At 50.5% G+C, this 22038-nt stretch overlaps 1 protein-coding gene across 4 annotated transcripts in view; it reads right to left on the bottom strand.

Annotated features, from left to right (window-relative positions):
• Nucleotides 1-451: 451 nt before the first annotated feature.
• The window catches only part of LOC140203987 (ER membrane protein complex subunit 9-like), a 45485-nt gene continuing 23898 nt past the window's right edge, over nt 452-22038 (bottom strand). For 3 of the 4 annotated variants that reach the window (XM_072270200.1, XM_072270202.1, XM_072270201.1), the window contains exons 4-6: nt 11052-11121; nt 3138-3232; nt 452-761 (exon numbers count right to left, since the gene is read on the bottom strand). In XM_072270200.1, coding sequence (XP_072126301.1) covers nt 581-761; nt 3138-3232; nt 11052-11121 — 346 coding nt within the window. In that variant the 3' untranslated portion in view covers nt 452-580. Of the gene's footprint in view, nt 762-3137; nt 3233-11051; nt 11122-11236; nt 11292-22038 lie in introns of all 4 variants that reach the window. The other variant, XM_072270198.1, reaches the window with a different exon arrangement.

Genomic DNA, 22038 nt, shown 5'->3' with positions numbered 1-22038 from the left:
ACACACACACACGGATCGGTTGGGAATCTGTGACAGAGTACACACACACACACACGGATCAGTTGGGAATCTGTGACAGAGTACACACACACACACACGGATCGGTTGGGAATCTGTGACAGAGCACACACACACGGATCGGTTGGGAATCTGTGACAGAGCGCACACACACACACACGGATCGGTTGGGAATCTGTGACAGAGCACACACACACACACACACGGATCGGTTGTGAATCTGTGACAGAGCACACACACACACACACACGGATCGGTTGTGAATCTGTGACAGAGTACACACACACACACACGGATCGGTTGGGAATCTGTGACAGAGCACACACACACACACACACGGATCGGTTGGGAATCTGTGACAGAGCACACACACACACACGGATCGGTTGGGAATCTGTGACAGAGTACACACACACACACAGATCAAGGTTCTGAGTGATTTTGTTTATTCTTGGCTGTTACAGAGACCCCGTCTCTCGCCTGCCCCCTCCCCCAGAATCTCTACCTCAGCAGGGGAGGGTTGAATGAGGGGCGCGGTTCCTGCCCAGCCCCCACCCGTAGGTCATACGGCGTGGTTGGAGGGGGCAGCCAGTGCCTCCACCTTGTCGTTGATGGGTGTGTTGCTCCAGTCCCGGCGGATATCATCCAGGTGGTCATCGAAGTCCACCAGCCCGCCATAGGCCCGGGCTGTCATCAGCTCTCTTAGCACCGAGCGCGTCACCACCCAGTCCTGCCACATCACCCTGTGGGGGCAAGAATCCCAGTCAGTGGGGGCGTGGGGGCTTGAAGGGTAGGGAAGAAGAATAGAGGGCTGAAATGGCATGGGGCGGGGGAGAGGAGAGTTGGGGGAGGGGGGAGAGGAGAGTTGTGGGGAAGGGGGAGAGGTTTTCTCTCTCACACAGACACTGGGTGTTTCCCACCACCCTGCTTTTCACACCACAAGCTTCCCCCGTTAACCTTTCAATCAATGGCTTCACTGATAATTTATCCCCGTTGCAACCCTGGCCTCGCTCTATCAGACGTTCCCTATCAGACCATCTCTCCGTCACACCCCTCGACCCCTATTTGGACCCCTGCCCCTGTCTAGAATGAAAACTATCATTCCCTATTGGACCATCTCTCTCTCTCTTTCACACCCCTCGTCCCCCATTTGGATCTCAAGCCCCACCTGGAATGAATGAAGACTGAATGATTTTATGGGAAAATGCCCCACAAGTGTCGATATAAAGTGCGTGCCTATTCACTCAGGCCTTGTGATGATCACTGTCACTGGGTGCTGGGTGGTTGGGAGTGGACAGCTGCCCACTGGTCGGAGGTGAGGTTGAAGGTCAGACAATGCCCCACCTCTCAGGAGCAGAGCAGGATATCATTGTGACACCTCCCCACCCACCCCATCAGCCCCTCCCGCCTGCAATTCAGTGGGAGGTAAATCCCTGTTGCCTGCCATTCCAATTCTCTGATCCACTCCCAGAGTGAACAAAGCACCTTCAACTTCCCAGTGGGAAATGGGAAAGCAGCACCTTACCCTCTGACTGGAGACTTTGTGACTCCCCACGCTCGACCTCTACTTCAACCAATCCTGATAATCAGGCTTTAGCTCTCACTAGCATTCCTTCCCTTTACAACCACCTTTGGGGTCCGGTTTTGCTGGGAGGGTCAGAGTTTATCACCCACCCTGCCTCTTCCCGAAACCTGGGAGTGGACTGGATCTGCCGTCAGGCAGGCAGTGGAACTTCTCAGCAGCTCCGGGAACATCTGTCGGGAGGGAATCAAAGCGGGCCCCGGAGCACACCGCGTCCCGACGACCATGAAGAGTCGCGCAGTGGTGCAGCAGTTAGACCTGCCGCCTCCCAATTACCGGGGTCCCCGGTTCAATGCTGACCTCTGGCATGGCCCGGCTTGAGAATCGGCTCACTATGTGAGCACACGATGGTTCCAGTTGGGTGGGGTGATCCCTTGGAGGGGAACCTGCAGGTGACCGTGCTCCCCCCACACCTGTCACAGGTACGGGGTAGCCCAGGCGGGTAACTGCCCGGCGTTTTACAGGGAGCAGTCTGCTGGTGCAGGGTCTCAATGTTCTTCTGCTGACGGATTTGACACATCTCCCTCCCTCACACGATGGACGGGCCTCCCCCACCCTTCCCCTGCAGTCACCACCTTTCCCTTACACCACCCAGGCCCCCCCAGTCCTCCCTTTGTGGTTGGCTGGCGCTCCCTCTAATTCCCCCCACCACCCCTCCCCTCTCACGGGTGAAAAATCTAACGTTCCGAGGGGAAGGAAGGTCATCAGCTTCCCTGCTCCTGCTCTTTGCCTTGTGCGTGACTTGTTCTCCCCACGTTGCCAGCAGCTGATAAATCCAGCAGCCCACGTATCTCTGGGATGTGGGAGGGGACCAGAGCACCTGGGGTGGGGGTGAGGAGAGCCCACACAGACACACAGAAGGCCCCCTGCCCCTTCCTCTTCTCAGTGACCCATGACCCAGTCCATCTCCAAACGGCGCTCCCGGGTACCGAGGAGAATGCCGTCCACTCCTTCCCATCCGGGATGTCGGATCCGTTTCCTATTTCCAGCCTTCCCCAGCTTTTATCTCGGACCTGTGGCATCTGCTCTGTTTGGCCTTCTGCTTTCCTGACCCTTGCTCAGAGTTTGTCGGGGCGAGGAAGGATGAGCGTGTGCCCATCCGAGAGCTCGGTGGGGGGGGTGGTGTAGCAGGATAATATATAAACACTCCTCGTGTGGGTTGGTGGGTTTATCAGCCTGTGGGAATGGCTCCCCCACCCCCTCTGAGTGTGTGGGTGAGAGGGAGAGACTGAGGTTTGTGGAAACGTGGGAAGGACAATACACACAGAAGGGAAAGTCCTGGAATGGGGAAGCTGACAACTTTTATTTCCCCTGGAACGTGAGGAATGAAGAGGGTGAGGGGAACGCCCACCACAAGGAGAGAGGTCAGGAGGACTGGGATGATACAAGTGGGAGGTGGCGCCTGCAGGGAAAGACTCGTCCGTCACCATGGATACACAGATGGAGGGGGTGTACCCTCGGGGCATTAGCTCCCCATTCCTATCCCACTACTACAGCCAGCAAGGTCAGAGGCCACAGGGCCGAAGAGGCCACTCACAAGTTCTTGTCTTTGGGCGTCCACTTGTTGTCCTGACGCTCGTACACAACAACGGCTGGCCCACTGTACTCACCCGACAGCTTAGTGTTGTCCAGCTGGAAGGGAAGCGAGGATATTTGGTGTATTAGCGACCGTTCCCAGGGACGAACGTCTCCCAGCACCCTGTCCTATTCCAACCACGTAAACAGCAGGGCCCAGAAAGCTCACTAACACCCCTACTTCCTCAGGAAGCTGCAGAAATTTGGTGACTCCCACCAACTTTTTATTGATGCCCCTAAGGCGTACTGTGCCACTGTAGGGCGGCACTGTCGTGTAGCATTAGGCACCAGTTCAATTCCCGCAGCCACCTGTAAGGAGTTCATACTGTGACTGTGTGGGTTTCCTCCGGATGCTCCGGTTTCCTCCCACAGTCCAGTGGTGTAAAGATTAGTACGGATCGGTGAGTTGTGGGCATGCAACGTTGGTGCCGAGCGTGTGGCAACACTTGCAGGCTGTCCCCAGCACACGTGGGCTATTGTGTGAGTGGCCAGTATTGGAGCGGGCCAGTGCTGGAGCGGGCCACTGTGTGAGTGGCCAGTGCTGGAGCGGGCCAGTGTGTGAGTGGCCAGTGCTGGAGGGGCAAGTTTATTTCTTCCTCTTTATTTTTCACTCCTCATCGGCTAAGGCAGAATTAGTTCAGTAAAAATGGCTCCAGAAACCGTGTTTTGTTCGGTATGGGGGATGTGGGAATTCTGGGAGACCTCCAGCCTCCACATCTGCACCAGCTGCACCGAGGTCCAGCTCCTCAGAGAACGTATTAAGGAACCGGAGCCGCAGCTCGGTGACCTTCCACTCGTATGGGAGAATGAGAAAGTGATACATAGGAGTTACAGGGAGTAGTCACCCCTAGGTGGCAGGAAGCAGGTAACTGGGTGACTGTTAGGAGAAAGGGAATGGGCAGTCAATGTAGAGTATTCCTGTGGCCATTTCCCTCAATAATAGGTAGACCACTTTGGACACAGTTGATGGGGAGGAACTACCAGGAGATAGCTGCAGCGACCAGGTCTCTGGCAGAGTTTGGTGCTGTGGCTCAGAAAGGAAGAGAGGTGAGGAGGACTGCAGTAACGACAGGAGATTTCATAGTCGGAGAAATAGAGAATAGAGATTCTGTGAACGTGATAGAGACATCCGGATGGTATATTGCCTCCTAGATGCTAAGGTCAGGGATGTCCACGGCATCCTAAAGCAAAGGTGAGCAGCCAGAAGTTTTGCTACGTATTGGCACCAATGACATAGGTAGGAAAGGTGAGGAGGTCCTGAAGGGAGATTTTAGGAAGCTATGAAAAGTGGAAAGCAAGACCTCCAGGGCAGTAATCTCCAGGTTACTATCTGTGCTGCGCTCTAGTGACCAACACTCTTGCGGGCAGGTTTGCTAGAGCAGTTCAGGAGGGTTTAAACTAATTTGGCAGGGGTTTGGGAACCAGAGTGATGGTGCTGAGGATGAGACAGTTGGTTTACAAACAAAGGCAGTGTGTACTGAGACTGCTAGCAAAGAGAGGCCGATGATAAGGCAAAATTGCAATGAACAGGATTCATTACACTATTAAAAAGGGGGGACAAAACTGAAAAGGGTGATGAATACAGGACTGAAGGTTTTATATTTGAAAGCACGCAGTATACAGAATAAAGTAGGTGATCTTCTAGCACAGTTATACAGTGGCATGTATGACATTGTGGACATCACTGAGTCCTGGCTGAAAGACCATAGCTGGGAGATTAACGTCCAAGGATACACACTGGATGAAAAGGACAGGCAGGGAGGCAGAGGAGGTGGGGTGGCTTTGTTGGAAAAAAAGTGAAATCAAATCATGAAAAAGAGGTGAAATAGGATTGGAAGGTGTAGAATCATGGCGGCTAGAGCCAAGAAACTGCAAGGGTAAAATTACCCTGATGGGAGTTCTCAACAGTAGCAAAGATGTGGGCTACAAATTACACAAGAGAAAATACATGTGAAAGGGCAATGTTACAATAGTCAGGGGGAATGTTAATATGCAGGTAGATTGGGGGAACCAGGTTGGTGCTGGATCTCAATGCAGGGAATTTGTAGAATATCTACCAGATGGCTTTTTAGAACAGCTCATGGTTGAGCCCACCAGGGGATCAGCTATCCTGCATAGGGTGTTATACAGGGAACAAGAATTGATTATAGAGCTTAAGGTAAAGGAAGAACTAGGGGCCAGTGATCATAATATGATAGAATTCACCTTACAACTTGAGGAGAAGTTAAAGTCAGATGTATCAGTATTTCAGTGGGGTAAAGGGAATTACAGAGACACAAGAGAGGAGCTGGTCAAAATTAATTGTAAGGGAACACTAGCAGGGATGATGGCAAAGCAGCAATGCCTGAAATTTCTGGGAGCAATTCGGAAATAGCAGGATAGATACATCCCAAAAAAGTATTCTAAAGGCAGGATGATTCCACTGTGACTGATAAGAGAAATCAAAGGCAACATAAAAGCCAAAGAGAGGGTGTATAATAGAGCAAAAATCAGTGGGAAGTTAAAGGATTGACAAGCTTTTAAACACCAATTGAAGGCAATTTAAAAAGTCATAAAGAAGGAAAATACCGAATACTAGGCAAGTTAACCAATAATATTAGAGGATACCAAGAGTTTCTTCAGATATATAAAGTGTAATAGAGAGGTGAGAGTGGATATCGGACCACTGGAAAATGATGCTGGAGGGGTAGTGATGAGGGACAAGGAAATGGTGGATGAACTGAATAGGTATTTTGCTTCAGTCTTCATTGTAGAAGACACTCGCAGTATGTTGGAAGTTTAAGAGTGTTGGAGGCAGAAGTGAGCGCAGTTGCTATTACTAGGGTGAAGGTATTTGGGAAACTGAAAGGTCTGAAGGACAAGAAGTCACCTGGACCAGATAGTCCACACCCCAGGGTTCAGAAAGAGGTGGCTGAAGAGATTGTGGAGGCATCAGTAAAGATCTTTTGAGAATCAATGATTCTGGCATGGTTCCGGAGGGCTGCAAAATTGCAAATATCACTCTACTCTTCAAGAAGGGAGAGAGGCAGAAGAAAGGAAGTTAATCTAAGCTTAGTGGTTGGGAAGATGTTGAACTCAATTGTTGAGGATGTGGTTTTGGAGTACTTGGAGGCACATGATAAAATAGGCCAAAATCAGCATGGTTTCCTAAAGGAAAATCTTGCCTGACAAATCTGTTGGAATTCTTTGAAGAAATAACAAGTAGGATAGAGAAAGGAGAATCGGTTGATGTTGTATACTTGGATTTTCAGAAGGCCTTTGACAAGGTGACACACGAGGCTGCTTAACAAGTGCCCATGGTATTACAGGAAAGATACGAGCACGGAGGAGGCAAAGAGTGGGAATAAAGGGGGCCCTTTCTGGCTGCTGGTGACTAGTGGTATTCCACAGCGGTCTGTGTTGGGACTGATCCTTTTCACGTTAGGTCAATGATTTGGATGAGGAATGAATGGCTTTTCAACATGTTTCCAGACAATACATGGATAGGTGGAGGGGAAGGTGGTGTTGAAGAAGCAGAGGGTCTTTAGAAGGCTTTAGTCAGATTGGGACAATGGGCAAAGAGGTGGCAGATGGAATACAGTGCCAGGAAGTGTAAGGTCATGTGCTTTGGTAGGAGGAATAAAGGCAGAGACAATTTTCTGAATGGAGAGTAAATCCTTCTACATCCGAATGCGACGGTATTCCTGACATACTATGATCACTGCCTCCTAAGGGTTCCTTTACCTGAAGCTCCCTAATCAAATCTGGTTCATTTAACAACACACGATCCAGAATTGCCTTTCCCCTTGTGGGCTTAACCACAAGCTGCTCTAAAAACCTGTCTTGTAGGCGTTCCACAAATCCTCTCTCTTGGGATCCAGCATCAACCTGATTTTTCCAATTTACCTGCATATTAAAATCCACCATCATGATCACAACATTGCCCTTTTGATATGCTGTTTCTACTTCCCATTGCAATTCGCATCCCATATCTGGCTTGTATACAACTCCCAGCACGTTCTTATTGCTTTTGCAGTTTCTTAACTCTACCCACAAGAGTTCTACATCTTCTGATCCTATGTCACCTCTTTCTGGGATTTGATTTAATCTTTTACCAACAGAGCCACCCCAGCACCTTTGCCTTAACTGTCTGACCTTTCAATACAATGTGTATCCTTGGACGTTCAGCTCCCAACTATGATCTTCTTTCAGCTACGACTTATTTCTGCCTACATCATACCTGTCAATCTCTAACTGCACTACAAGATCATTTACCTTACTCCATATTCTGCATGCATTCAAATATAACAGCTTCGGTCCTGTATTCCTCACCCTTTTCGATTTTGTCCCCATGTTACACTTCACCTCATCCCACTGACCACAATTTTGTCCTATTATCTGCTTGCCTTTCCTCACAATCTCGCTACACAATGCATCTTTTTTCCCCAAAAAATATGCTTTATTCAGAAATATTCCAAAATAAACTTATTTACAAAAAAAAATTCGTTGACTCTCAGTCCTTATTCGATAAATAAAGTTATTTACAATAAGTCATGCGTTGACTCTAAGTCCTTATTCAAAATAAGGATGTTTACAATAAATCATTTGTTGACCCGCAAACCTTAGTCAAGAATAAAAACTTACTTACAATAAAAAAAATTTACAATAAAAACCAGGCGTTGACTCTCATTTCCTTACCGAAGTTCCTTTACGGTCTATACCTTTCCACAATTCCAGCCACTCCTGGGGCACCATGTTGATTCATCTATCCACACCGCTGATGAGGGGTATACTCCTCCCCACCCGACCCCTCCCACTCCCGCGAGTGATGAACCTTAAACTGTGGTCCTTCCCCACTGGGCCTTCGCGGTGGCCGCACCAAGCTTGAGTGCATCCCTCAGAACGTACTCCTGCAGACGAGAGTGAGCCAGTCGGCAGCATTCAGTCACGGACATCTCCATGTGCCGGCAGACCAGCAAGTTTCGGGTCGACCAAAGCGCGTCTTTCACCGAATTGATGATCTGTCAGCAGCACCGGATGTGTCCCCAGGAACAGCCCGTAGATCAGGGAGTCCTCGGTAACGCAGCTGCTGGGGATGAAACGTGACACTAGCCCGTCCCTACCATCCTCCTCCACACCTTTGCGAACCCACAGTGTGCAAAGAGGTGGGTCATCCACTCCACCTCATTACATTCCTCCCGTGGGCAGCGGGGTGTGGAGACGACGTTCCAGGCATACAGGAGCGATCTGACTAGGAGGGCCCCTCTCACCGGCAGCCAGGCGAGGTCTTTGTGCCTGTTGGTGAGGTGTGGTGATGAGGCAATTTGCCAGATATACTGGACAGTCTGCTCAGGGAACCACCCCACTGTGTCCATCACGTCCTTCTCCTGCAGTGCCTGCAGGACAGTACGTGCAGACCACTGTCTGATTGCCTTGTGGTCAAATGCGTCAGCCTTGAAGAACTCTTCTACAAAGGACAGGTATGGAGGTAACGAGCAGCTGACTGGGGCGTTGCGCGGGAGAGGGGCCAGACCCATCCTTCGTAGCCAGGGCAACAGGTAGTGGTACTTAGTGCCCACGTATCTGGGATCCACGGACAGCCTGATGCAGTCACTCACGAAGCTGGCCATCAGGGTGAGGGCGACATTGGGGACGTTCTTGCCCCCGTTGTCCAGGGACTTGTGCATGATGGTCCGTCTCACCCGCTCCATCTTGGATCTCCAGACGAATCTGAAGACAGTTCGGGTGATTTCCGAGCTGTAGGAGCGGGGGACGGGCCAGACCTGCGCCAAGTACAGCAGCCCTGAGAGCACCTCACACCTGATGACCAGATTCTTGCCCGTTATTGACAGGGAGCGCCCTTCCCACAGTCCCAGTTTCCGTTTCACCTTGGCAGTTCGCTCCTGCCAGTTCTTGTTGCACGCCTCAGCCCCTCCGAACCAGATCCCCAACACCCTCACGTGGTCAGACCTGATGGTGAAGGGGACGCTGGATCAGTCGGGCCAGTTGCCGAACAGTATGGCTTCGCTCTTCGTGCGGTTGACCCCGGCCCCCGACGCTAGCTCGAACTGTTTGCAGATGCCAATCAACCTGCAAACTGACCTCGGATCACAGCAGAAGACAGTGACGTTGTCCATGTACAGGGAGACAGTGCATCAACTGTACACCAACTGCCTCATCCTGAGTCCCATCAATCTGGCTCCCATCACCACCCCCTGGTGTTATAAGACTATTGAATCATTCCCTAATATGATAAAATGGATTCTTGATGTCACAGTCCTCCAAGGGGACCACAACCTCATTGTAGGGTTTGGAGGCTTGTGTGCCTCAGGGACTCAGAGAGCCATGTTGGCTGGAGTCAGGGCTTTCTGTTTTGGCCCTTGGTAGGGTCACCCATGCCAAACAGGTCAAAGGGCAGAGGCCAGACTAACAGTGGTCCACCGGTCCTTCAGGTTCGGAGGTTCAGCTCAGAGCTAACAACCCTGACTGGTGAAACAAAACTGTTACAGAAACATCAATGAAGAACCCTCCCACATCTGAGCGTGACGATATTCCTGAGTCTCCACACGGGACTTGCGTGACGGACAGGAGTGAAAACCCAGAGGAAGCTATTGACACGGTGAAAAGGGAACCCTGACACCACCAGAGATGGCGGACCTTCATTGCTGCCAAAACACCAGAGTCATAATGGGCAGTAAGGGTCTACACAATCTATCTCATTGTGACCCTGCACCTTCCTGTCTGCCTGCACTGCACTTTCTCTGTAGCTGTTACTATTTATTTTGCATTATATATGTTTCCCATAATGTTTTTTTTACCCTTGCAGTTTCTTAACTTCACCTACAAAGATTCGACATTCTCTGCCCTTATGTCACCTCTTTCTAAAGATGTAATTCCACCTCTTACCAACAGAGCCACACCACCACCTCTGCCTGTCCTTTCAGTACAAAGTATCTCCTTTGATGTTCAACTCCTCGCTGTGAGCTTCTCTCAGCCACGATTCAGTGATGCCCACAACGTCAAACTGACCAATCGCTAACTGCGCCACGAGTTTGTCCGCCTTATTCCAAATACTACGTGCACCTTCAGTCCTGAATCCTTCGCCCTTTTGAATTTTGCTTCTATGGCACAATTTAACTCCACCTTGCCTGCATTTGTACCCGATCATTGGCTTGTCCTTCCTTACATTCATATTACACTGATCATCTACTTGTAAATCTGCTGGCTCATCCTCAGCTCTATCATACTGGTTCCCATTCCCCTTCCATAATAGCTTAAACCACTCCCAACAGCTCTAGCAAACCTGCCTGCGAGAACATAGGTCCTCCCTGGATTCAAGGGCAACCCATCCCTTTTGTACAGATCCCACCTGCCCCAGAAGAGGTCACAATGATCCAGAAATCTGTATCCCTGCCCTCGCTTCAATTCTTCAGCCACGCATTTATCTGCCTCCTCATTCCATTCCTATCCTCACTGTCACATGGCACAGGCAGCAATCCTGAGATCACTACCCTTGAGGTCCCACTTCATGATCTCCTCCTCTTTTCAACCTTTGTCGTTGGTACCAATTACGTACCACGACTTCTGGCTGTTCACCCACCCTTCTCAGGAAATTGTGGACTCATTCAGAAACATCGTGGAGCCCGGCACCTGGGAGGCAAGCTACCATCCGAGCTTCCTTTTCGCGTCCACAGAATCACCTGTCCCCTGTGGGGGGACTGTGGTCTCATTGAATGAGGGAAGGGTCAGGAACGATGGGCTGAGTGGCCATGCTGGTTTCTCACTTTGTAAAAGAGGGAGCGGGTGAGAGTGGAGGAGGCAAAGGTTCCAAAGACAGGCAGTGCCACTGGAGGGGCTTACAGCACAACTGCCCCCTTTTTGTGCAGAGAAGACTCACTGTGATCAGCACGGCTCCTCCCAGGTGTTCAGCTATACGGTCCCCAATCTTCATTGCGACCAGGTTGGGACTGTTGCCGAGAAATGGCGCAGCATGGTCGGAGAGAGGTGGAGTGGGGGGGGGGGGGGGGGAGTGAGAGAAGAAACAAGAGTTAGCAGCGGAGTGCCAGCTTTGGTCAGACTTACCACGGGCGAGGGGGAAACAAGAAAGGCAGAAAATATCCAGCAGGTCAGGCAGCATCTGCGGAGAGAGAAGCAGAATTCACTTTTCAGGTCAATGACCTGTCATCAGAGAAGTTGGAGTCCAGGTTAACACTCTCTGTGCCAGTGCTGAGGGCATCCTGGCCCCACCCACCTTCAAGCAAAACGTTACACTAATGCTACGTTTTGTAGGGGAACTTTCCCTGGGTCTGGACAGCAACAACACTCGCCCATTCAGCAGGAGCCAAAATGCCGCAAGTCCGACGTAAAAAGGCAGCAAGTGCTGGGAACACCCAGCAAACCAGGTGGCGGCTGTGGAGGGAGAGAAAAAAAGGTGTTGCTTCAAGGCAATGCTTCTTCTCATCAGAACTAGGAGCAGTCGGAAACCAACACAAAATGCTGGAGGAATTTGGTGTCTCAGGCAGCATCAATGGAGGGAATAAAGAGTTGCAGAATCTCTCTGGTTTCCTGTTGGAAATCAAGCCCGCTTTATGGTTTGAGAAGGGGGAGCAGTTGGCGAGCGCGGACGATTAAGATTTAGCTTTATCTGACACACGTACAGTCCATCGAAACAGGCAGTGAAATGCATTGTTTGCGTCAAATCAAATCGGGAGCGCCGGTGACCGTGTGGGTGACTCGGAGAGATGAAAGGGCACAAGTGGCAGGTGGTACCCGTCAGGAGAGGGTGGGAAAGGTTTGCTCATTAAACCTGATCTGTCTGAGACAGGAATACGCTGCAAAATCCAGCGCAGGGTCGTCTAGCATAGAAACATGCCCTTCAGCCCGTCATTTCTATCCTGACCTTATTGCCCACATTCACTGATCCCATTTGCCTGCATTAGAATTGGTTTATTATCGTCCCCTGTGGAGGGACTGTGGTCTCACTGAACGAGGGGAAGGGTCAGGATCAAAGGGCCAAGTGGCCAATTCCCACTCTCGTTTCTGGCCTTGCGAAAGAGGGAGGAGGGGAGAGTGGGGGCGGCAAAGGTTGCAAAGACAGGCAGTGCCACTGGAGAGGGCACGAACCGGCATACAGTGAAATGTTTGTCTGTACATACAGATCAGATGCATTGAGGTGGAACAATCACAAAATGCAGAATAGAGTGCAACAGTTACAGAGAGAGTGCAGTGCAGGGAAATAATAAGGTGCAAGGTCATAATGAGGTAGATTGTGAGATCAGGAGTTCATCTTATCATACTAGGGAAACATTCAATAGTCTTACGACACCGTGGCAGAAGCAGTCCTCGAGCCTGGTGGTGTGTGCTTTAAGGCTTTTGCATGTTCTGCCTGATGGGAGGGGAGAGGAGAGATCGTTCAGGCCGATTTCCCAAGACCGTGCGATGTTCGACAGAGACCATGAAGCAGCAGAGGCTGGTTTCTGTGACGTGCTCAATTGTGTCCACAACTCTCTGCAATCTCTATTCAAAACACAGAAACAGGCCCTTCGGTCCAATTCAAAGTGTCTATCCAAGCTGGTCCCACTTCCCTCTTACACAAGTTGCTGTCCAGTTAACTGTCCAACAAGCCTTCCATCATAGCCGTTCCCACCGCACAGCCTTCTCTCTACACTGACGCAAGCAATGAAATGCATTGTTCCCTTTCATTGCCAACGCACCCGAGGCTGTGCTGGGGGCTGCCCACACAGCACGTCCACAATGTTGAACACAACACCCAACACAGAGCAATGCGCCCCCAGCACAACACATTTGTTTTGATGTCCATATGACAAATAAAGCTAATCTTCCTTCCTTCAACTGCAGTTCACCTCTCTCCTAATCCCAATTTCCTTACTTATCAAATCCAACTCCGTATCTTCCTCCAGCAGCCGCCCTCCTACCACAACTTCCACCTGTTTTTTTCCTCTTTCCTTTCTCTCTCCCACTCCCTATTCCCCACTATCAATCATCCACCCAACCCTCTCCTCTCCCCTTGGAGGCACAACCTGTCTGTCATTGTACACCCCTCCTCAGTCCACCCATCACCTCACACACCTGTGGCATCACTCGAAAAGCTCAAAGTAAATTTTATTATCAAAGTGCATATACGTCGCTATATACAACCCTGAGATGCATTTTCTTGCGGGTATTCTCAGCAAGTCTATAGAATAGCAACTCTGACAGGGTGACTGAAAGATTAACTAGAGTACAGAAGACAACAAACTGTGCAAATGCAAATATAAATAAATAGCAATAAATAATGAGAGCATAAGATAATGAATAAAGAGTCCTTTCAAGTGAAATAATTGGTTGTGGGACATTTCAGTGATGAGGCAAGTGAAGTTGAGTGAAGTCATCCCTTTTTGTTTAAGCCTGAAGGTTGAGGGGTAGTAACTGGTTTTGAACCTGGTGGTGAGAGTTCTGAGGCTCCTGTACCTCGTACCTGATAGCAGTGAGAAAAGAGCACGGCCTGGGTGGTGGGGATCTCTGATGATGGATGCTGTTTTCCTATCTCAGTGCTTCAAGTCGATGTGTTCAGTGGTTGGGAGGGCTTTACCCGTGCTGCTCTGGGCCAAACCCACTACCTTTTGTAGATTTTCCACTCATACGCTTCCCTCTTTATACTGGCCGTGTCCCCTCTCCATTTTCAGTCCTGATGTGGGGTTTTGACCTAGATCCTGTATGATCTTGTTGAGATCCTCCATTAGATAGTGGGCTGTCCAGATTCCAGCATCTGTGGGGTCAAATCTCCAATTCCACCCCCCACCCCACTGATCCCACTAAATCCTGATGAATGGTCTCAGCCCGACAAGTCAACTGTTAATTCCTTTCTATAGTTGCTGCCTGACTTGCTGAGCCACCCCAGCATTTAGTGTGTGTTCCTCTGGATTTCCAGCAGCTGCATAATCTCTTGTGTTTATAATCTCACCTACAAAATGGTTAGCATGTTCTCCCAGCATTCCCAAGATTCTGCCCCACACTCAAACATTGGGGGGCAATTTACAGGTGCCCCACATGTTTGGGACGCGAGAGGAATCCCATGTAGTCATAGGGAGAATGTTATTGATGGTATGCCATAGCAGATGATGTGGACGATCATGGTCTTGACCATCATTGTTCTTGGCTAATTCTTCTACAGAAGTGTTTTGCGTTGCCTTCTTCTGGGCAGTGTCTTTACAAGATGGGTGATCCCAGCTCAGCCATTATCAATACCCTTCAGAGACTGTCTGCCTGGTGTCAGTGGTCGGATAACCAGGACCCGTGATCTGCACCGGCTGCCCGTACGACCATTAACCAGCTGCTCCCGTGGCTTCATGAGACCGTGATCAGAGGGTGGGGGGCTACCAGGTGCTGCCCCTTGCCCAAGGGTGACCTGCAGGCTAACGGAGGGAAGGAACACCCAACTCCTCCACCCCCTCCCACCTCAGGGGGCTGGTGAAACTTGGTGTCTGACGGAGATGGAGGAGGAGAGGATCTGAATGACGAATAAAATTATTAGAAGAATCAAGAGATAAATCAGATGGGAAAAACAAATAGTTACAGCAAAGAATGAATTCATCAGTCCTGTGACGGACATAGAGTGTGCCTTTAGAAGGGACAGAGAGAGAGAGAAAGAAATTGAGGACAGTAGTGCTGCCTGTTTCTGGGTTGCCATGGTGGGAGTTATGTGATGGACAGTTCAATGCTTACAGATGCTTCGCAGCGTGTTTATTTAAGCAAGGTCAGATGACTCTTACGGACACACAGAGTGGAACACCGGTTAAGGCGACCGGTCAGTGAAAGGAAGCCAGTGGCAGCTGAGTCACTGGGTGGATCTTTCGAGTGCCCACAAGGGTGGGTTGAGGATCGATCAGTGGCTGTCACGGTGCGTGGAAGGGCTGACCCCGTGGAGGCTACCGGTGTGTCTACCCTTGCCTGGGTGGTAGCTCAACCTCGAAGACGGTCCCCTTTGTGATAAGCTACGTCTGGCTGACTCGAGAGTGGATTCGGAGTCCGACGACGGAAGACAAACGGCACCTGTTTATTCCTTCCTCTCCTACTGTGGATTTCACCTCGGCTTACAAACACCCCTCTCTCCCCACCACCGACTCCGTGCATTGAACTGAACTTCCTTACATTACCATCGTAAGCCTTTAATCTTGCCACCCGAGTTTGAACAGGTTTGGGAATTATATTTACACACATATACACACTGCATAACACTGCTAACTTTGGATTTACCTGGTTTAAATTACTATATTAAGTAGTTACTAATAAATAGTGGCTTTCTCATCAAAACCAGACTCCAGGTGTGTTCTATTGCTGCTGGTTCATTTAAACCGTTGCGTGTACATAACAGTCCAAAATGTGCCAACCTTTTAGCTTACTCCACGATCAATCTAACATTTCCCTACTACACTGCCCATGGCCCTCTACCGATGTTAGCGTCTCTGAATTGTCCCTAACGGATCTACTTCCACCGGCACCGCCAACAATGCATTCTACCCACATGATACAATAAATTGGGGCCTTGTTGGTGCCATGTGTTGGACGAGGACCCAGATTGCAGTTTGCTTGCAGTTTTAGCTTTCTTTACCCTTGCTTATATGCTTATTTGATCACCTCTTTGTGGACTTTCCCTGGTGTATATGGTCCCACATTTTGGTGGTGTCTTCACAGCAAAGTTGAAGTGCGACTCAGTCAGGAGCTGGTTCAGACTGGGTTGCAACACAAATGGAGAACATGTGCTCAGGCCCCTTTGCCTTGCTTGCCAGTACAGGCTGCTCCTGTCTGACCTGAACCATGACGAACATCTAACAACTGTAACCATAAAATCTGCACCTCCTTCATGACTTCCGAAGAACCTGCTGGACAACATCACCCTCCAGATCAGCTGATCTTCCAGCCTATCTGATGTGATCCGTGTGAGCACAGCTCGCGTGGTGGGTGACGTTACACAGTGCTGGAAGACAATTTCCCGTGAACGGATCAGGAGGCATGCCATGCCGATACCAGGAGCACGGTGACAACTGCGTTCTGCTCCCAGCACATCCTCAATGTGTGGTGTCTCAATGTTCAGGTGACCAAAAAAGAACTCATCTTGATGGTTTCTTTAATGTTTCAAAGGGAATGTGGGAACTGGGCTTCTTTTGAAATTGAAGGCAGCACAGTTAACAGCACCCTGAGGTGAGCTTAAAGGGCGTGTGGGGTACAGGGACCCTGGACCCCAGTGGGATTTAAGGAAGTATAGGAATGGGGACTCTGGTGGGGGGGGGGGGGTCAGGCTCCCGGCCGGGGGGGGAGGGTTCAATGTGGGAGAACAGACTCACGGGGGGGTGGTCAGTGTGAGGGAAAACGGGCTCTCGGGGGGGGGTCAGTGTGGGGGAAAACGGGCTCCCGGGGGGGTCAGTGTGGGGGAAAACGGGCTCCCGGGGGGGGGGGGTCAGTGTGCGGGAAAACGGGCTCCCGGGGGGTCCGTGTGGGGAACGGGGATGGCAGTGGAAGAGGGGTGAGAGTCCACCCTAGCCCCAGTCAGTGTTTAATCCCCTACATCAGGGTGACACGATGGAGGTACATCCCACTGAAAGTTTCTCTAATCACTTCACCCCACATTCTCATCTGTCCCCCATTCCCTCCACCCTCGCAGCAGATTCTGTCCCTCATCGACACACCAGGGGAGGAACACAGCCTCCGACTGACCCACCGACTCACGTCTTTCGGATGTGGGAGGAAATGGGAGTCCACTGGGGTGAACCCATGGTTGAAGGTGCAAACTCCACAACACAGGCAGAGGCAAAGAATGGGATCGAAATTGGAACTCTGGAGCCGACAGGCAGCAGCTCTAACCGCTGGGCCACTGTGCTATATCCAGAAGTCTTTTCCTTCTCCCAAGTCAGCGGTCCCAGCCTCTCTATCCTCTCCCTGCCACTCACTCCAGAAACCCAAGTTTTAAATCATGTCTGGACCCTCTCTCACACTCGTCTATCGTCAGCTGATCCTAGCAGGAACACCACACTCCAGATGAGGACTCTTTGGTCTGTTCGCCTTCCCACGGATACAGGCAGACATGCAGAATATCCGAATCGGATGGACAGGATCATTATTGTGCTATATGCTGAGGCACAGCTTGCCCTTCCGACCGCTTACTGAACAAGATCAAATCATTACACAGGGCATTGAGGTAGAAACTTGGCAAAACAGCAGCAGAATAAAGCGTAACAGTTACAGAGGAAGTGCAGTGCTGGGAAACGATAAGGTGCAAGACCCTAATGAGGTCAAGAGCAATCTGATCACATTAGGGATCGCTCACTGTTTAATAACAGCGGGACAGAAGCTGTTTGAGCCTGGTGGCAAAGGCTTTCAGACTTTTGTATCATCTACCCAATGGAAAATGGGAGAAGAGGCAGCATCGGGGGTGGTTGGGTTATTGATTACACTGGCTGCTTTATCAGGCCGCCAGAGCTCCAGGAGGGGGAAGGCCGATTTGCGTGATGTGCTGAGCTGCATCCAGAGCTCCGAGCCGTTGCCTGTGGCTGCAGGCAGGGCCATCGCGAGACCCAGCGAAGACACAGCCAGAGAGGGTGCTCACAGCTTGGTCACCAGTAAATACCGGAGTGGGTCAACAGCGGCGTACCAGGTGTCTTCAGCGCCCCGAGGAAGTGGCGGTACTGGCGAGGAGTCTTTAGGACCCCGAGGAAGTGGAGGTATTAGCGAGGAGTCTTTAGCGCCCCGAGGAAGTGGAGGTATTGGCGAGGTTTCTTTAGCGCCCCGAGGAAGTGGAGGGACTGGTGAGGTTTCTTTAGCGCCCCGAGGAAGTGGAGGGACTGGCGAGGAGTCTTTAGCGCCCCGAGGAAGTGGAGGTACTGGCGAGGAGTCTTTAGCGCCCCGAGGAAGTGGAGGTATTAGCGAGGAGTCTTTAGCGCCCCGAGGAAGTGGCGGGTACTGGTGAGATGTCTTCAGTGCCCCGAGGAAGTGGAGGGACTGGCGAGGAGTCTTTAGCGCCCCGAGGAAGTGGAGGTATTGGCGAGGAGTCTTTAGCGCCCCGAGGAAGTGGAGGGACTGGCGAGGAGTCTTTAGCGCCCCGAGGAAGTGGAGGGACTGGCGAGGAGTCTTTAGCGCCCCGAGGAAGTGGAGGGACTGGCGAGGAGTCTTTAGCGCCCCGAGGAAGTGGAGGTACTGGCGAGCAGTCTTTAGCGCCCCGAGGAAGTGGAGGTATTAGCGAGGAGTCTTTAGCGCCCCGAGGAAGTGGCGGGACTGGCGAGGAGTCTTTAGCGCCCCGAGGAAGTGGCGGGACTGGCGAGGAGTCTCAATGATGGCGTCTGCAAGGTCAGACCAGGTCAGGCTGCAAGTGATGTTCACACCTCGGAACCTGAACTCAGCAGCGCTAATTTAAACAGGAGCATGTGCACTGCCCCCCTGCCTGAAGTTCATGACCGGTTCTTTTGGTGTGTTGACATCGAGGGAAAGGTTGTTGTCACGACAACAAGTTACTAAGCTCCTACCTCCTTCCTGTGCGCTTGACGTTCCCAACACTGCCAGCTTTTACTTCAGACTCTCCGCATCTGCAGGAAATTTACTTACTGAGATGCAGCGTGGGGTAGGCCACCCAGCAATCCCCCGATTTACTCCTAGCCTAAGCACAGGATCAATTAACCTACAAGCTGGTACGTCTTCGGACTTCTCCGTGGATCGTCACCTTGTCGTGGTGGAGAAGCTTGTGTGGTCCTGTGATCCCGAGAGCAATGCCGTCTGGAGCTATGCTCCTGGTAGGGTCACCCATGGCGGTAAGGTCGAGGGTGAGCATCATGACAAAGAACAATCCAACCAAGACCTCAACGGTGGAACAGGTGGACGAAGTTACTTCGAACTCAACGGCTGTGAAGGCAGATGAAGGCTGCAACAAATCCATCGGCTCCAATCGTCGTGGTTTCCATGCCATTGGAATCAGTCGGTTGATTTGTGAAGTATCGTGTGCTTCTTGGAGTGCAACATCAAGTACACGTTAAACAAATACACGCACAGGCGTCTTCACTCTGTGGGCCACTTCTTCAGAACGAAGACCATCACCCTCGACCTCGAGAGGTAGCCACGACGACAACGTTTTTGGACTGTGGGAGGAAACCCACGCGGTCACAGGGAGAACGTACAAACTCCTCGCAGACAGTGGTGGGCATTTGTATTGCCTATGCTGTATTGAGTGGACTCCCACAGAAATGGAACCGCCTCTCCCTAACCACCCGACTAAAACTTCATAAAGTCCTCTTCTCCCACAACCTCCTCTTACTTTGCCTGTTCTTCCTGACCTGGAGTGTAAGCGTTCTTCTCTTTGACAGTGATGAGGGAATGCATAATATACCAGGCCAGAAATCCACAAACATGGGTACAAATCCCAAAAAATAATTTAAAATCAAAAAAAAAATTCCAGCTAATAAACACAAGAGATTCTGCAGATGCTTGAAATCTTCAGCTACACACACAAAATGCCAGAGAAACTCAGCAAATCAGGCAGACTACAGAATAACTCGATTGTTCCTAAAGAACCCCGTGGTCACCAACATGCTTCAGTGCAGGACTATGCCAAGGAGGCCGCTCAGCCCCTGCACTCTTGCTTGCCCATTCGCCGATGCCGTGACTGACCTTTAACCTCGGCAGTAACCGGGACCCCTGAGGGCCACTTTCACCCCTCCCCCCCGATCGCACCCCGGCCACTGGTGGCGTCCAGCCAGAGGCATACTCTGGTAGCGACTGGGTTTGGATTTGGTCCAGATGTGTAGAATGGAGTCCAAGGAGGGTGGTGGGGTGGAATAAGGGCGAGAAGACCAAAAGGGAGAGGGGGAGAGGGCAGAGAGAGTTGAAAAGTGAGGGGAGAGGGAGACAGATCAACGGAGAGGCTGAAACAGAGAGGGGAAAAGGCAGAGAGAGAAAGGAGAAAATTCCTCCCCAGCTCAGCCTTAAATGGGTGGATCTCATCCTCCTTTTATCATGATTAACTATATTCTAGAGTTTGGGAGGCCTGGTGTACTTGTATTATCCATAGTTTTATTGATAATAGACATATGCAAATAATGTAATTCCAATCTCTTTGTATTATTATTGTTACTATGTTTTTGAACTTGAAAATCAATAAAAAAATTAAAGAAAGAAAGGAAGGAAGGATCTCATCCTAGATCGTATGACCCCCCTCCCCCCCACCTCCAACCCTGGTTCTGGATTCCCATTCGGGGAAAACACCCTCTCAGTGTCTCTCCCACTGAGCCACAACCCCCCAGGATCTCACGCCTTCAATAAGGTCACCTCTCATCCTCCTTCGCAAGGGCTGAGGATATCCTAGGGACAGGCATACTCAACACGGGAGCTCCCACCCCACAGTTCCCACCACTGCACCTCTTCACAGGGGGGCCCACAGGGATTCCCAAACAACCCACAGTTATCGCAGTTCAGTAAATCACGAGGGGGCACGAATACGGTGACGGTCATTGTCCTTTCCGGGGGGGACCAAAGTTCAAGGGCACAGATGCAAGAAAAGAGATGACGTCTTTACACAGAGCGTAGTGAGCACCTGGAACGAGCAGCCAGACGAAGTGGTCAAGGTGGGTACAATCACAACATTTAAGAGGTGTTTGGATAGGTACGTGGAGGGGAAGGGCCTGGAGCATCATGGGCTGAACGTGGGCAGCCGGCACTAGCAGAGAATACAGATGGGTTGAAGGGCCTGTTTCTGCGCTATCTGGCACATGGTTCATCGGCCGGTATGAATTGTTCCCGGTGCTGTGGACGAGGGGAGGAGAAGGGCCAACAGAGAGTCTGTGCATGGGAATCACCAGAAGTGGATGGGACAGCAGGAAATTTGATGGGCCAAATGGCCACTCCAAGCTGTGCAGCGGAGGTTTATGAAGATGCTGCCAGGAATCGAGGGGCTGAGTTACGGAGAGATATCGAGCAGGTTGGGACTGAAGTGTAGGGTGAAGGGTGATATAACCATACAACATATAACAACTACAGCGCGGAAACAGGCCATCTCGGCCCTTCTAGTCCGTGCCGAACTCTTACTCTCACCTAGTCCCACTGACCTGCACTCAGCCCATAACCCTCCATTCTTTTCCTGTCCATATATCTATCCAATTTAACTTTAAACGACAACATCGAACCTGCCTCAGCCACTTCTGCTGGAAGCTCGTTCCACACAGCTACCACTCTCTGAGTAAAGAAGTTCCCCCTCATGTTAGCACTAAACTTTTGCCCTTTAAATATCAACTCATGTCCTCTTGTTTGAATCTCCCCCACTCTCAATGGAAAAAGCCTATCCACGTCAACTCTATCAATCCCCCTCCGAATTTTAAACACCTCTATCAAGTCCCCCCTCAACCTTCTACGTTCCAAAGAATAAAGACCCAACTTGTTCAACCTTTCTCTGTAACTTAGGTGATGAAACCCAGGTAACATTCTAGTAAATCTTCTCTGTACTCTCTCTATTTTGTTGACATCTTTCCTATAATTCAGTGACCAGAACTGTACACAATACTCCAAATTTGGCCTTACCAATGCCTTGTACAATCTCAAAATTACATCCCAACTCCTATACTCAATGCTCTGATTTATAAAGGCCAGCATACCAAAAGCTTTCTTCACCACCCTATCCACATGAGATTCCACCTTCAGGGAACTATGCACCATTATTCCTAGATCCCTCTGTTCTACAGCATTCTTCAATGCCCTACCATTTATCATGTATGTCCTATTTTGATTAGTCCTACCAAAATGTAGCACCTCACATTTTTCAGCATTAAGCTCAATCTGCCATCTTTCAGCCCACTCTTCTAACTGGCCTAAATCTCTCTGCATGCTTTGAAAACATACTTCATTATCCACAA

Source organism: Mobula birostris, chromosome 10 (assembly GCF_030028105.1).
Source record: "Mobula birostris isolate sMobBir1 chromosome 10, sMobBir1.hap1, whole genome shotgun sequence".
NCBI classification, from domain to species: domain Eukaryota; kingdom Metazoa; phylum Chordata; class Chondrichthyes; order Myliobatiformes; family Myliobatidae; genus Mobula; species Mobula birostris.
This window is presented reverse-complemented; position numbering and strand designations above follow the sequence as displayed.